This window comes from Mercenaria mercenaria, chromosome 19 (genome assembly GCF_021730395.1).
Source record: "Mercenaria mercenaria strain notata chromosome 19, MADL_Memer_1, whole genome shotgun sequence".
Lineage (NCBI taxonomy): Eukaryota > Metazoa > Mollusca > Bivalvia > Venerida > Veneridae > Mercenaria > Mercenaria mercenaria.
Genome location: NC_069379.1, coordinates 31,531,186 through 31,548,945, shown reverse-complemented (window position 1 = coordinate 31,548,945; position 17,760 = coordinate 31,531,186). Strand labels below are relative to the sequence as shown.

The following is a 17,760-nucleotide window of genomic DNA, read 5'->3' as shown; positions in this document are numbered from 1 at the left end:
TCAAAGTGATACTTGTTTTCCAGTTTTGAAACAGTTAACAATATTCCCAAGAAAAACACAAAATTGATAAAATATTCCATTTATGCACACAAATTACCATTTACTATTGATAATTTATTAACTAATTCGTGGTCATGTAAAGGATTATAAATGTTAGTACTTCTGTTTCCCTCCACCTGTTATTTAGTTAAAAATCAAAGGCCTGAAGGGCCTGAGAGTCGGTTTATGATTGATATACTGGTAGTATAGTCTACCAGTTTCAGTTTGTTTTAGTTGTTGTTTTTTCCCAACTGGACAGAGATTTTGTTAAATAGTTTGGTTTTTTGGGGGGGTTTTATTTAACGTCTCTCCGACACACGATAGGTCATATGGCAACTTTCCAGCTTTAATAGTAGAGGAAGACCCCAGGTCTCTGTGCATTATTTCATCACGGGCGGGCACCTGGGTAGAACCACCGACCTTCTGTAAGTCAGCTGGATGGCTTCCACACATGAAGAGTTCAACGCCCAGAGTGATGCTCGAACCCACATCGGTTACAATAGATGAAATTGACATTCAATCGATGCCTAGTAAAACTTTGACCACCTGCGATTTAGTTAAAAATAAGAAAAAACAATCATGAGCACATTTTTAAAGTCATCACCTGCATATTTTTGCTATAAATAAAAATTTCCTCATCATAAATACCATAAAATATTCATATTACCTGACCTCTAGACAGGCCTACAGGAATTTTCTAGGAATCCGGTCATACGTGGCTGTCTAGATGTCCAGTAATCAATATGAATACAGAGAATGGTATTTACTAAGGGTAATTGTAGACTGTATTTTCATCTCTAAAAACAGGAGATGACTTCAAAAATTTGCATTCTTTTCTCTTCGTTTTCAATTCAAATGTAGATGACAGGAAACAGAAGTATGTGTAATTCTTTAATACAGGGAAAAATACAATTGTAAATTCGATATATGATAAATAGCAATTTGTTTGCCATAATTGGATGCTTTTGTCAAAATTTTGTTTTTCTCTGGACTGCTGAATGAAACTGATCAACTGAATGTTTTCTTCAGTATTTAAGACATGTATTGGGCTCAAACATTGTTGAATTTGTTTTAACTCTTGTGCAAATAAATAACAATGACTAACGGAAACTGATGTTAAAAGTTGAGCTTGAGTGAAGGCTAATTATAAATAATCCAAAAGAAAAGAAAAAAAGCGTAAAAACGGCAACGGCAACATTTTGAAAACTTATTTTAACTTTTATCAGCAATTACCTTTGACACTGGTAATACAGTATACAGTATTACTGTATATCATATATGTATATTGATACAGTGGTATGCTTATAGTGTGCAATGGAGGTAATATGCGCAATGGTGCGCAATGGAGATAAAGTGCGCAATGGACTCAACATTTTTTGGAACGATTATTTATTAAAAGGAAATGTCAACACATGTAGTTGGTATATATTGTCTTAATTCAATTCTCTCAAAACAAACAAGAGGGTCGTGATGGCCCTGTATCGCTCACCTGAGTACCACTGCTCAAAATGATATGATCAAGTTTTGACATAGAGCAGTGCACACAGGCATACAAAAATTACATATCATTAAGATAAACATTTTCTTGTAACAATCCCTTTTGACCTAGTCAGGGCCAATTTCCATACCAAGTTGATGGTCCCAGGCTCAAATTCTGCATTTTTGTACTAACATGACTATTCCTTACCCTGGAAGACTTAAAAAAACATTTAAAACCAATCTCATTAGATGATGCTGATTTATTTTTTTTCTCCATAAAATAAAGGGAGGTAATTTGTCATAAATTCAGTCAAAAGTTATCTACCCTGATTGTCCGAGTCAACATGATGGCACAAATGACATTTCAAATCAGTACCTTCATTGGTTATTGAGATACACCTGTTTTAATTTGAAACAAAGGGAGGTAATTTGACGTAAAATCAGTCCATGTAGAAGATACAGAGTACAAGCCTATACAACAATATATTAGTAAAGTATTCATATCATTAAAATCAGTCCCTAGCTATCTACCCTCATTGCCTCAGTCCAACTAAAGACAATAATGAAATTTCAAATAAGTTACATAAATATTTACCGAGATAAATCCATTTTTATTAAAATCAGGGGAGGTAATCATGCATTAGTATATGCAAATTAAGTCAATTTGTATCTTCACTTACTGTCTAAGTCCATCTGTTGACATAAATGAAATTTCAGATCAGTATCTTCATCAGTTACAGAAATATACCCATTTTAATTTGAAATAAAGGGAGGTAATTTGACATAAAATCAGTCCATAGTAATCTACCTTGATTACCTCAGTCCAACTAATGACAATAATGAAATCCAAATAAGTCCTATAAGTACTTACTGATATAAAACCATTTTGATTACAACCAGGGGAGGTAATCAGATATAAAATCACCCTGGAACCTACAATTGGATCTGATGGATTCGTCATGGAATCCAAGGTTTATTTTTTTGTTGAAGATATTTTGAAAGTTTGTATCAAATCAAACAATAAATGAAGTCTCTATATGGCTGCAAAGGCCAAAATAGCAAGTTTTTGACATTTCAGGGGCCATAACTCTGGAACCCATGAAGGAATCTGGCCAGTTCAAGAAAGGCACCAGGATCTTGTGGTGATTCAAGTTGTCTGCAAGTTTGGTTAAAATCAAATCATAAATGAAGCTGCTATTGTGCAGACAAGGTCAAAATAGCTAAGTTTGGTCCTTTCAGGGGCAATAACTCTAAAACCTATAAAGGGATCTGGCCAGTTCAAGAAAGAAACCGAGATCTTATGGTGATACAAGTTGTGTGCAAGTTTGGTAAAAATAAAATCATAAACGAAACCTCTGTCGTGCAGACAAGAAATTGTTGATAGACGGACGAAGGGTGATCACAAAACAAAAACAAAAATTGAGTCCATTTAGCACTTTACCTCCATTGCGCACTTTATCTCCATTGCGCAGTATAGGCGTACCCTTGATTATAGGACCTATAGACTCCTCCTAGTCTAGATATTCAGTTACCAGAACCCTTCAAGGCTTGCCACTTCCTTAATCAGATAAGGAAGTGGCTAGGGGCTGGTAACCACATTAGCTTACACAACATTTAAATGCAAAACAAATGGAGGTATTAATCTGTTCATTGCTAAAAGGCAGTGGCTAGGTACCTACTAACCTAGACCTTTAGTCTGCATAGCAGGTTTCGGATACCTAGACTAAAGGTCAAGGTAGCCGGCTCTATATAGACATATCGTATATGAACATGTAAGTCAAGGTAGCCGGCTTTAATAAATTGAATCATGAAGGATCCTTATATTATTTAATTAAATTTCATTTCTTGTGATTTATTATTCATTATTTGTGTTTAACATATTTATTTCGCGGTATTTACGCAGTCACATCATATCAACCGACATAATTATTGTTATGTTGAAACATACTCGATACATATTTGAGTAACATTATTCAATTCAGGAATAGACACCTGCGGATTTATCATTCTTATGGGAGAGCCGTAAGAATAGCCTGTGAGGCTATTCCTACGGGACCGTATGAATAGCCACTTCCTATAAATTATGTTAAGACAATATAAACCAACTACATGTGTTGACATTACATGTATCGTTTTACGTGTACACTTCACAGCAGGTTCAAACGTTCACTTTAGTGCACTTTACTGATTCAGTCGGTCTTCTTTTGATTACTCTTCCAATATTGTACTGATACCTACTGGCTTATCCTACTGAATATGGCTGCGAGGAAAACGTGTATTCATTTCCACTGAGATCTATTGTTAAAATTTAAGTATTGATCAAAATTGTATAAGTTCAATAATTCATGTCAAGACAAATCAATAATGTATACAAATGGTGCATTTAAAAGTAGGGGAGGTAACCGAGAAGGTAATTGTTTTTCCCAGTACCGTACCCGCACCGTACATCCGTGGTCTTGTAGGGAGAATGGCAGAAAAAACTGGAACCCGCAACATGACTTAGCTTACTTATGAATAGAAAATGTTTCTTCTAGCGCATATGTAATGTTCTGCCTTTTAAGAAAATTAGACTTTAACATCATGTTGCAGATGCAGAAGCTATATAAACACAAAAGTTGTACACATATGCATATACGAAACGCAGGAAAAAGATCTTGACATATAAAAAATAACGGAAAGGCAGCATTTGCAAATGACATGGTACTGAAGATAACAAACTTCACGTAACCAGAGACTATTTCGTTACGTGATCGAGATCTGGTGCAGTCGTTCTGCATGTCACAAAAGCATTATTATCGGAAGGCATGGCAAAATACATATATGGCCCAAACATATTGAATTTCAAGAAATAGAGAGATTTGATGACAGCGTTGTTCTAGGTTTTTCCAAGCCGGCATGGATGTGACTAGGGGTCCGGTAACCAGACCTATAGATTTGTAGTCTGTCTAGAGGTCCAGTAATCAGTATATTTTTTTACGTATATAGAAATCGGTACCGTATTTCCGGCACATAATGTAATTTGCAGGGAAAAATTTAAGCTATGATAAGTTGTCATTAAGTTGCCGTAAAATACTTTATATAAATATTCCATCTCGGTAATTTTAGACAATCTTTAGACCACAAATATAGGCTAATCATTGTGAATACTTAAAACGATACACGCAGAGAGGAAATTTTATTTTATATTTCAAACCTTCGCGCATTTAAAGATGTGGTATGTGACAGGAGATAGATAGAAGTTACAGTGTATGAAAATATAAGACCTGTTTTATAGCTGTAAAAAGTCTATAAAAGACATGTACTTTGAACTGCTGCAAATGACTTGTACGTGAAAAATTACCAAAAATACATTAGAAATTAAAAATGTATAAAACATGCATGTCTCAAAAATACAGCTGAATGCGGAGAAATGGTTAGTGTTTGTTTGAACTCTATTCACACAACGTTGAAGACGCAAAGACAAATTATCCTTGCATCTGGCAATTTCCATTCTATTCTTTTAAGGCGGAAGTCTCATCTTAAATTACCTAAAGTTACCTTCTTTTCGAAAATGACATCCGAAATGCTATTTTACTGTAAATAAGAATATCACCAATGTTGAATAATACTCCAAAAAACGTGTGTGTCATGTTTGATTCAAGAAAAAGCATTTTCAGACAAACAAACATACTAAAAAATCGCCTCTAATAATTGAGAACTCAAATTATTGTGTATGATCTAAGTTTCCATGACAAATTATATGTACTTTCATTATGAAAATGCTACCTAAATGTCAAGCATAGAACTGCAGTGTGATTTCAGCAAAACATGCAATGAAAATAGAGGAAATAGCCTTAAACAGTAAAACGCTAAGGACTATTTGAATCTGACATTACGCTATACTTGTTTTTCTTTCGCAATATTTTCTTATCTAGTGTCTTTATACCAGAACCATTTGAAGGGAAGTAACTCGTATAAGATAATCAAGGGGATCTACTCCGTATTTCGAGGGTCCAGCGTTACTAACAAAGGAAAGAGCACTCTATACTTGTCAAAGATTTTAACATTGATATGGAGATGTGACCCTTTAACATAACATTACACGACATTACATTTGTATAGATTTGACCTGCTTTTATGATTGAAGATAAGGGCGTCCAAGGGAAGAAAAATGGCCGAGGACTCGTATTTTTGCCGTTACGTTGGTAAATATTCAAATTTACTATACTTTTAATTTATTATATCTAAGAAAAGGTTATACTTTCGACGTTATATAGACATATACATATATGCTTAGTTCAAATTAAAGAATATTCTCATTTTTTATTGCTGAAGGTATAGATGTTTGGAAATCGGTACGTAAAAGTTGCTTTTGGTTGCTTTATTGATATATAAACAAAAACTTAAGCATATAATTTAAAATAATTAGACAAAGAACAAATAAAACATTTCAATCAACGTAATTTGCTCAATAGATCAGCGTAATTGTGTTAACTTTGTTTGTTTTGTTGGGTTTTACGTCGCAACGGAACAACTATAGGTCAAATGGCGAATTTCCAGCTTAAGTGGTAACTGAAGACGCCATATGCTCCTACTTTCTTCATTTCATCACGGGCGAGAACTTGGGTTGAGCCACCGACCTTTCGTACGGCCCGAGTTTGTCTCGAACCCACTCCGGTGAGAGGTAAGAGCTTCAAAGTCAGGGACCTTAACCACTTGGCCACGGAGGCTCCTCAACGTTATTAGGTATTAATATAATATGCATCTAACATTGAGAAGAATACGGGAAAATTTATACTGCTCATCTTTTTAAGATTTACTTTGTTTATACATTTTATTCTGGCATAATGTTATTCTGTATTATTTACAGGGCTGTTATTGGGAATTGTATTGCTGCTCAATACATGTGCTGATGGATTTTTATGTAAGATAGACTTTAGTTAAGAGATACCGTATTTGTTCAAATTTGTTCAAAGTTTTGCTGCTATATCTTAATGTAAAATTTATATACTTTATCAATATGCTACCATTAAAAACTTTAAACCGAAACACCAGTTAGATGACATTTTCTCATGGTAAACATTTGGACACTGAAGTTTCAATTCCTTATTCTTCATTGAAAAATTGGCAGAATAAGTATTTTACTGCTCTGTAAGTGCTTGTTAAAATCAACTTAAAGCATATTGGTTAGGCGAAAATTTTGATAAATGTAGTTTAAACTGGTTTGTGATATGGTTGTCTAGTGGTTAAGGGGTTGGTCGCTCAAACCCGCGAGTCGCGGGATAGAGCCCCACTAAAATCACGTGACGACCATGCCTTCCGTGACATCAGTTCTGATATTTATTACTGGAATCAGACTCGAGAGTTGATCGCATAAACTTGAAGCTTTCGTCACAATCAAGCTGAACTAAATTAGCATATCATTAGAATAAACTTTTAGAATAAATATGGTATAAACTAAACTTATTCTTTATCACTGCAATGATGGTGTAAGGTGAGAGACGCTCGGCCCCTTTTTTATGTCTAGGGCACAAATCATTGGTGCTAGCTGTTTCCATGTTTTTTTTCTCTCTCTTTTTTTGATATAATTATTTTTTTCACATTTTTGTAAAGCGAAACTACAATTCGAACTCGAAGCAGGCGCTCTACCTATGGACTACCAAGTACAATACGAATGATAATCACATAAATTAACTGATCAATTTTCAGTGGATGGCAAGCCACCACGTCGGTATGTTTGTAATTTTGAACACACTACGTGCGGATACAACAACAGTGTCCCGGCACATGGTATGGAGTGGTCCCGACTTAATGTAGCTCTTGGACATACTTTCCTTCATTCTGACGACACCTACCACACGCACCGTAAAGGTAGGCTGAAAAAGCATTTTTATTTCTACATTGTACACTTGATTATCATTCGCTTGTGTATATCATATGATACGGACTGAGCTAATACCAAACTCAGCAGTCTGGCTAAGGAAATTAGGACAGTATGATCGAGGAAATGAACGTCACTACGAGAAAAGGGCCAATATGAAATTTAAGCAGTTTTATTAAGGCCCTTGTTAGAGTCAATACTAATTTCAATATCATTATATATAGCCGTGTTTAATCTGCGTTAAACATTACCATACAGTAAGTAAGAAATGATGGATTTTGCATTGTTTATTTCTGATTAACTACGGGTAAGAGGTTAGATGCCATGCTGGCCTCATTTATTTTTATTCTATATTTGTAACGTATCCATTGAAATATAATAAAAGATAAATCTGGAATTCATTTATTTGAGAAGTACATCATAATTTACCCCATAATGTTCTCTCACCAGTCTGCATGCCGACCGTTGTTTATCTCAGAATATGCAACGGTTGGCTGCAAACAAGCAGATTGAACCATGTTTTATAATTTAAAATTTTGTCTTCTTGAAAACTAAGGTTATGTGATGTTTGCTAACGGAAATGCAAGTACCCACGCAGGCGACCGTGTTAGGCTCCAGTCAAAACCTATGAGTTTTCCACAGGGAACACCTTTGGCAATCAGCTTTGCCTATATTTTCTCCGAGGCACACACGAATGCTGTGACATTATCCGTTTATATAGGAACGCATTCAACTAGGGCAAGGTGGATCACATCAGGTTGGTATATTCGTATGATTGTATTGCTTATGATACGAATATAACCCTTTTTCCGCTTTACCTGTTGGTAACAAAATGGCGTTGCGGTACTTAGAAGGAGTTTGCAGGAGTCGATTTGTTATAAATCTGGAACGTAGAAAACGTTTCTATACAAACATACAATATGTATTCATGCTGTACATACTCGCATTTAACATGCTACCACGGACTTTCTCTTCCCTTTCTTGTGTTTTCGTGACGAGCCACCAAGCTAGCCCCTGTCATTATTGATGGGTTTTTTCTGTGCATATAACATATTTCAATGTTGTTTTCATTATAGAACTGCGTGCAGTATGAACTAGTAATTCTTGGTAATTATGAAGTATCCCAATATCTTGCACAGCTTTCTGTAAGATTATATGAATTACTAGTGGCCAATCTCAGTGGCTATCTTTATTATCTTTATGTAGTAACTGCACTATATAACTTTTTTTGAGCACATTAAAAATAATACCGAAATTAAAACTCTAGAGAACCATGTCGCGCATGGTGGAATGCAGGTCATATTGGACAATCAAAAATTCATTTAAAGTGGCTAACCTAGATATATTTAGACGAAAAATGATTTTTTCTGAAAAATCCATAAAAAGTCAGTACTCTGAAAGTGACTAGTGGTACAAACTTATTTACATTACATTAAACAAAATATTCTTATAAATAAACAAAAAAGATTGTACTGAAGATAGTCTATTAAACCGTTGCAACCCTTTTGGAATGATGCAGAAAGTGTAAATTCTTCTTGCATTTGTACCAACATATAACTTTATTTTCACCTTAATCAGCATTACCAGTGTCATATACACATCTTATGCAAAGCCTTTTGGAAAATAACATGTTGAAAAATTCCAATCAAATGCCGAACGTGAAGGATTAATTATAGACCACACTTTTCATTTAGGTCATTCACCTTCTCATGGAACTGTTTCGCCTTACTGGCATCGCGGATGCATAACTACTACAGCTCACGACAACGCCACTGTTGTTATTTTTGAGGCAAAGATTTCACATTCTAGTAATAATGGAGACCTTGCCATTGATGATGTTATGGTAGAAGAAGGAAATGTATGTCATCATTCGAGTCAGATGTTCACGACATCACCTTTTCACATGACTTCATCACATCACGTGACATCAACTGCGCCACCTAGGACTAGTAAGCACTGATCAGTATATCACTGTTCAAAACATCTCTTTTCTCAATTTACAGTTATTCTGATTCTTTTTATTCTTAAGCACAATTTTACCAGATCTATTAATAGGATGACAGAGTCTATGAATTATGAAAAATATCAAAGATGTATACAGCTTGTAAGTTGGTATGTATGTGTACAACTCTGTATCACATACATGTAGTTACTGTGTGTTCAACGCGTATTTTCTTGATTTATATGCTGCATGTGTAGTGTTTAAATCAAACTACACAAATGCTGAAAAATCGCTTAATATGATAATATTGTGTCTAAATATTTCCAGACGCTTCCTCAGTAAGCTGCAATTTTGACTTGCCCGATATATGTGGTTACCATAACAGGCAATATCCCGGCAGTGACAACTTCGACTGGTTGAGACACCAGATGAAAACTCTGTCTCAGGGCACTGGCCCAAATATGGATCATACATCGGGAAAAGGTTTGGCACGCCGTTTTCATAGTGATTAAAATATCTGTTCCCCCAATGGTCCGCAAAATGGCAATACTCCTCTTGAAAGTGCATCACAGTTTTAGATATTAAAAGCCTTCAAATTCTGACGAATTTAGACGTTAAGAACGGAATATAAGTTACGAGTTCAAAATTGTGTAATCGATTGTTATTTTGTCAGGCGGCGGAAACTGACTTAAAAAATTATTAACTTTTTTTAGGATTTCCTAAATTACGCACTCTCACACCCCAAATTCTCTCATTTATTCAGGCTACTACATGTACATAGAGACTTCTTCTCCAAGACACTCCGGCGAAATTGCCAGGATTGAGTCTCCGGCATTCACTGCCGACGGACATCAGCGATTGACATTTTGGTACAATGCTTACGGCACTGGAATAGGAGATCTGAAAGTTTATCTCGAAACCAAAGGGGTTCTTGGTTCTCCAGTTTTTGTAGAGTCCAAAGGTAGGAATTACGTACAGTGATGGCACGGTAGAGTCCAAAGCATGGTAAAAAAGTATCGTAACAAGTGTTAAATAAAGCCAATTTTGCTTGCCGGTACTGGGCCAATATGTCAATGTTTGCTGGGACATTGGATTAAATTTCAAGCTGCTGGGTAGTGAATGGTCAAAATGACACATGAATCAAATTTTGAAGAAACGGTTTTGTTTTTTTTGCTCGAGTCTTTAGTATCCGACCATATGCGCTTATCTTTTTTTTTTATTGAGGGCTTATAACAAGTTAGATTTACGCTAGAGATATTTTCTGAACATTTTTAAAGTTAGATTTACTTTGATCTAAGTACCAATTTGAAAATCACACTTCGTATGCAGCAGTGATAAAAATACAAGATTAGTCAAATTATATGTATTTTACATTTATTCAAGCATGCGTTCACAACTATACCTATATTTATGTGAAACTCATTAGAAATGCAGGTTTGAAATATATTATTACCTCCTTTCCTTTCCGTTTTAGAAATAAATGTAAACGAACTCGGGTTTATAACTGGCCGTTGAAATACCGAAACATCTTTCTAATGCAAATGTATAAACCAATCTAAACTTAGATAAAACGAGTTTTTCAAAATAAATATACAGAAATGATATATTTAATCAAACAAATTGAATTGATCGACTCTGACCATCTCCTTTTTCTCATCAGACACCAGCCACGAAAGTTTTGAAGTCAAATTTGTAGCAAGAACTGGAAACAATCCCAGAAACTGACAACCAGAGATATATTCATATGCAAAATCCTGAATTTTACATATTTTTTTTTTTGCTTTTCTCTCCTTAACAGGAACACAGTCGTCCGTTTGGCAACGAGCTTGTGTGCAAATCACTAAAGCGTCGTCAGATGTCAAGGTCGTCTTCGAGGGCGTGGTTGGCAGAGATTACCATGGTGATATTGCGATAGATGACGTCAAGTTAGAACATGGTGACTGCCAAAGCGGTGTTCAGACTACCGTTCCAACTGTTACTCTAAGTAATCAGAATTTTCATTTCCATTTCGTACATACTAGTTCATTTTCTGCTAAGCAGATTTAAAAGTTTTCAGTACGTTTCTGCTAAATCGTTTTCAGTGGCAGGGGTTGGTGTGGATGAGGCGTTAAATACAGTAATTTTCAAATAAATGAAATTCTACAAATAGTGCCCGTAATGTAGTAACAGTCGCCACATTGCCATTAACACTACACTCAATAGGCAGTACTCACATCGCCGTGAACACTATACTCAGCGAGAAGTACTAGTATCTCTGTGAATATTATACTCTATGAGCAATCGCCACATTGCCATTAATACTACACTCAGTGAGCAGTACTCACACTGCCGTGAACACTATACTCAGCGAGAAGTACTTGTATCTCTGTGAATATTATACTCTATGAGCAATCGCCACATTGCCATTAACACTACACTCAATAGGCAGTACTCACATCGCCGTGAACACTATACTCAGCGAGAAGTACTAGTATCTCTGTGAATATTATACTCTATGAGCAATCGCCACATTGCCATTAATACTACACTCAGTGAGCAGTACTCACACTGCCGTTAACACTATACTCAGCGAGAAGTACTTGTATCTCTGTGAATATTATACTCTATGAGCAATCGCCACATTGCCATTAACACTACACTCAATAGGCAGTACTCACATCGCCGTGAACACTATACTCAGCGAGAAGTACTAGTATCTCTGTGAATATTATACTCTATGAGCAATCGCCACATTGCCATTAATACTACACTCAGTGAGCAGTACTCACACTGCCGTGAACACTATACTCAGCGAGAAGTACTTGTATCTCTGTGAATATTATACTCAATGAGCAGTCGCCACATTGCCATTAACTCAACACCGAATGAGCAGTACTCACACAGCCGTGAACACTATACTCGGCGAGCAGTACTCGTATTGCAGTGAATGATATAGTCATTGAGCAGTAACCACATTGCCATGAACACTACACTCAACTGGCATTACTCACGCAGCCGTGAACACTATGCTGAGTGAGAAATGCTCGTATCGCTGTGAATGTTATAGTCACTGAGCAGTAGCTACATTGCCATTAACACTACACTCAATTGGCAGTACTCACGCAGCCCGTGAACACTATACTAAATAAGCGTTGCACACCGGCACCGTGAAACACTTCTCAGTTAGACGTTCTCACAACGCCTGTAACCTATATTTACTGACAACGCTATGAGTTCAAGTCAATGAGAAATAATCACAACCCATTGAACACTACTCAGTGAGATATACAACGTGTAATATTCACTGTGTAACATTTTAAAGAAAAATATTTCGGAAAGCTGTAGAATGTCTACATTCTTTTAAGAACCTAATGTACAATTGATATAGATATCAACATTTAATCCAATTACTAGTATGTATTATACGGGATACTTTGAGAAAGAAATATGAACTTCAATCGGTATGAAAATGATATTTACTTTGTATAAATAAAGATTATTACATGACTTCTTATATAAATCGCTGGTTCATAGTTTATGCAACTGATCCGTCTAAAAAAATTATAGGTAAGTGTAGATTTCTCGGAGCACAAAGCACCAAAAACAGCCTCATAGCCACGCATTTGAAAAGTAGGCCCACGACAAAAAAGAAGCTGTAATGGAAAAAATGTAGCAGACGGGTTGCTTCAAAAATCTAACAAGTACATTTAAATTTATGTCAAATATAGAAAAGGGCGGGGGAGTGGTAAGGGGTAAAATGGTGTGGGGGTGGGGAAAGGAAGTTGAAGGATGATTATACAAAAGGAAAGCTACTTTCCTTAATCACAATTACACCACAACGTAAACCACAATATCGTAGACACTCGTGTACCAAAGATAAACAGATAACCACACTCAACTTACTTACATAGAAAAACAAACAAGTAAGATACAAGAGTAGGGCACCGCTTTAGGCTCAAAAGCACACAAACGCACTCCTGTGAGCAGGAAAAACAATTGTGTATCGCCTTAGGATTCCGGTAGTCAAAATATAGTGGAGCCATAAAATCTACCTCAAAGTATAGGGGAAAGGGGATACAAAAGGAGCGCAAATGCAAGGGGAATGGAGGAAGGGGGGCAATAGGGGAGTGAGGTGGAGGCAAAAACGTATACAACAAACAAGAAAACATACGCAACAGACAATACAAGAATACAAGACAGGCAGAAAACCAGGTACATTGTACACTATCATAAAACTAATTCACAAGTTTTCTGGGCTAAAGTAAAAAATTATGAGGCATTATGAAACGTTATATACTTGTTGATTCTACTTTTGATGAAAATATGAAACGTTTTCAGTCTAAATTTTATTTTATTCCATATAAACAGATATAGTATTAGGTCACTGGCTATCCTGGGGCTCATGGAGCTCGTGCTCAAGCACGTGCGGTCACAGTACAAAACAACGCACGAGAAAATGTTCGAGTAACACGTGCGACGGAGGAAACATTCAGATACTGCAGTGTCACACATCAGCATGCGCGAGTAAGTCATGTGATTAGCTTAACATTTAATACACTATTTTTAGCAGTAACGTGATTCGTTTAAACAGATTTCAGGTGGATTTTTAGCTCACCAGAGCACAAAGTGCTCAGGGTGAGCTATTGTGATTGCTCACCGTCCGGCGTCCGTCCGGCGTCCGTCCGTCCGTCCGTCCGTCGTCCGTCCGTCCGTCCGTCCGTCCGTCCACACTTTCCTTTAAACAACATCTCCTCCTAAACCAACAGGCCAATTTTGATGAAACTTCACAGGGATGTTCCTTGGATGGTCTTCTCTAAATATTGTTCAAAGAACTGAATTCCATGCAGAACTCTGGTTGCCATGGCAACCGAAAGGAAAAACTTTAAAAATCTTCTTCTCAAAACCCAGAAGCCCTAGACCTTAGATATTTGGTGTGAAGCATTGCCTAGTAGACCTCTACCAACTTTGTTCAAATCATGACCCCGGGGTCAAAATTGACCCCGCCCCAGGGGTCACTTGATTTTACATAGAAAAATCTTAAAAAATCTTCCTTCTCGAAAACCAGAAGCCCTCGACCTTAGATATTTGACATGTGGCATTGCCTAATAGACCTCTACTAATATTGTTCAAATCATGACCCCGGGGTCAAAATTGACCCCGCCCCAGGGGTCACTTGATTTTACATAGGAAAATCTTCAAATTTTTTCTAAAAATAAAGCAGAAGGCCTAGGTCTTAGATATTTCACATGTAGCATTGCCTAGTGAACCTCTACAAAATTTGTTCAAATCAGACCCCTTGGGTCAAAATTGATCCCGCCCCAGGGGTCACTTGATTTTACATAGGAAAACTTTAAAAAATCTTCTTCTCAAAAAGCAGAAGACCTAGAGCTTAGATATTTGACATGTAACATTGCCTAGTGGACCTCTACTAAAGTTGTTCAAATCATGACCCCCGGGGTCAAAATTGACCCTGCCCTAGGGGTCGCTTTATTTTACATATGAAAATCTTCAAAAAATTTCTTAAAATAAACCAGAAGGCCTAGAGCTTAGATATTTCACGTGTAGCATTGCCTAGTGGACCTTTACAACATTTATTCAAATCATGACCCCAGGGTCAAAACTGACCCCGCCCCAGGGGTCACTTGATTTTACATAGGAAAATCTTCAAAAAATTTCTAAAAATAAACCAGAAGGCCTAGGTCTTAGATATTTGACATGTAGCATTGCCTAGTAGACTACAAAATTTCTTCAAATCATGACCCCTGGGGTCAAATTGGCCTCGCCCCATGGGGTTACTTGATTGTATATAGAAAAGTCTTCAATATTTTCTAAAAATAAACCAGAAGGCCTAGAGCTTAGATATTCGACATGTATCATTGCCTAGTGGACCTCTACAAAAAATTTTCAAATCTTGACCCCCCAGGGTCAAATTGACCCAGCCCCAGGGGTTACTTTATTGTACATAGGGAAATCTTCATAAATTTGCTTAAAATAAACCAGAAGGCCTAGATCTTAGATATTCGATATGTAACATTGCCTAGTCGACTTCTACAAACTTTGTTCAAATCATGACCCCCGGGGTAAAATTGGCCCCGCCCTAGGGGTTACTTGATTGTACATTGGAAAATTTTCTAAAAATCATCAGTTTGACATTTGAAACATATTACTCTGGTGAGCGATCCAGGGTCATCATGACCCTCTTGTTATAATAATAATAATACTTTTATTTCTACCAATAATGATGAGCATAACATATATACAGACATCAATATGATATACATTATAAGAAAACAAATATATACAGATGACATATGGAAATTGACATTATGAAGTTCACAAAATGAGACATGCATATAAATACAACAAATAATAAGACGAGGAATGCCAACATACGACATCCATTATAATAATAGTCTCTACCAGCTTTCATGATAAGAAAAAAAAACAAAAAAAAAAAAAAACAAACAAACATCAGAGGCTAAGATTAATTCGAAGCTACTGTTTTTAAAACCTCGTATTTAAATTTCAGCGAACGGAGGTTGGTCACACTGGACCACGTGGTCCAAGTGTTCGACATCATGTGACATCGGAACGATATCACGTGTTCGGTCATGTACCAATCCTGCACCTACTTCCGGTGGCGCGCAGTGCGTGGGGAACAGGACAGACACGCACGAATGCTCCACGGGACCTTGCCCGAGTAAGTCAGGGTTTATCAGCTAAGTATATATAGTAAGCTAGTATTGGCAATCAGCAATAGTTTCCAAGTCGATATGCTTATCATATAAGCAAGTTATTCAAAAAAGTCTGGACAAACTGGCTGTCGTCCCCTTGTTTGTTTTGTCATATTTCTCATAAATGATATGTGCGGAAGGAACGAATTTCAATAATTCATCCTAGCTGTCCCTCATTTTGATGGATCGTCAGATGCCTATTTTTGTAAAGTAATGTCTTATATAGAAACAATATCTTTTTGAAAAAAAAGTGGAAACGGCTTTGTTTCTTACAATTATGGCAGTGCGAGGCTGGACAAGGACCGAATTTCAATAATTCATCTTTTTCATACCACAACTGCTTGAAATTTTCGCAAAAGACTACTAAGTTTTAGAATTAAGGGCAGTAGTAATTCGGTCAAAAATGTGCTTCCGTGATGCAGTCGAACGAAGTCCAAACTTAATAGGTCCTAATTTCTCCATTTATTTTTGTAAAAGTTCGTGTAGAACGAGTGCTTAAATCGCACTTTTTCATTGCTACAATTCATCTTCCTGTTTATAAAAGCTCAACGATGGCGACTTTTACAGATCGAAACTGAAAGTTGGACAAAAGAATTTAGGGTAGCAGACTACCACTGAGTGGCATTTCACCAGGAACTATTCAACCACCTATTTTCTTTTCATTTTATTTGTAAATTTATAATTGATCTTTCATGAAGAACAGGCGTATAGGAAAAAGTGATGTTTTATGGAGAAACATATTGCCGTATTTATTTTTTTGAATGAGTGACCTTTAATCGTTATACGGCAGAAAAAAATGCTGACGGAGGCACTATCGCGGAAACATCCGAAATGATTTCATATGATCGGAGTTTACCGTCAAAAGAGCAGAACCTATCTGAATAAAAAATCTGTATTCATTTTAGCGCGCCCGGTTAGGTCGGTAGTAAAAGCGCAGATCTACGGATCGCGGGGTCACGGGTTCGAGCCTTGGGCGAGGCGTTTGTTCTCCATGACGATTTGATAAAAAGATATTGTGTCTGAAATCTTTCGTCCTCCACCTCTGATTCATATGGGGAAGTTGGCAGTTACTTGCGGAGAACAGATTTTTATTGGTACAGAATCAAGAAAAGCTGGTTAGGTTAACTGCCCGCCGTTATATAACTGAAATATTGTTGAAAACCGGCGTTAAATCCAAAACAACTTGCCAGTTATTGATAAGTTTGGATGATCTTTCATATCTGAAATTCTAAAGAAATGTTACTTCCTGTTCACTTTACAGCTTGGTCGCACTGGTATGATGGTCAGTGTAGTTCTTCCTGCGGAAACGGAACTATGGAGCGCATGCGCACTTGCAGCACAGGAACCAGCTCCGATTGTTCAGGCAGCGCACAAGAAATTATTCCTTGTACTGGCACTGAATGCATCTGAAACTATTTCAAATAGAAAACAAAAAATAAAACTTGTTTGTGTTATAACTTGTCAGAGCAGTTATCCATACAAGTCTAATGAGGTCGACACTCTTAAAAAATCAAAAGCAGACACCCCACTCATGTTAAATTCTAAATCTATATAACCGTTACGCACGATGTTGCAACCGGCTAGCGTAACGTCAAATAATTCAAAACATTTCTTAACGGATAATTTTATATGGCTTATATTCATCTTTTTTGTACACAACAATTTAATGATTATATTCACCATTTCGATTCTCAACATGAGCCGCACCATGAGAAAACCAACATAGT

General features: G+C 36.6%; 1 protein-coding gene across 1 annotated transcript; it reads left to right on the top strand.

Moving 5' to 3' along the window:
- The first annotated feature begins 5,573 nt into the window (after positions 1–5,573).
- Positions 5,574–17,497, top strand: LOC123541984 (MAM and LDL-receptor class A domain-containing protein 1-like). Its single transcript, XM_053531779.1, has 11 exons — positions 5,574–5,702; positions 6,368–6,421; positions 7,207–7,368; positions 7,935–8,135; positions 9,073–9,327; positions 9,648–9,803; positions 10,084–10,281; positions 11,119–11,304; positions 13,668–13,823; positions 15,829–15,999; positions 17,295–17,497. The coding sequence occupies exons 1-11, from the start codon at positions 5,669–5,671 to the stop codon at positions 17,441–17,443; spliced, it is 1,722 nt and encodes a 573-aa protein (XP_053387754.1). The 5' UTR covers positions 5,574–5,668; the 3' UTR covers positions 17,444–17,497.
- Positions 17,498–17,760: the final 263 nt, after the last annotated feature.

Coding starts and splice junctions, on each gene's coding strand:
- LOC123541984 (XM_053531779.1), top strand. CDS start 5,669: ATGGCCGAGGACTCGTATTTTTGCCGTTACGTTG. Junction 9,804..10,083: donor GGATCATACATCGGGAAAAG/GTTTGGCACGCC, acceptor TCATTTATTCAG/GCTACTACATGTACATAGAG. Junction 16,000..17,294: donor CTCCACGGGACCTTGCCCGA/GTAAGTCAGGGT, acceptor TTCACTTTACAG/CTTGGTCGCACTGGTATGAT.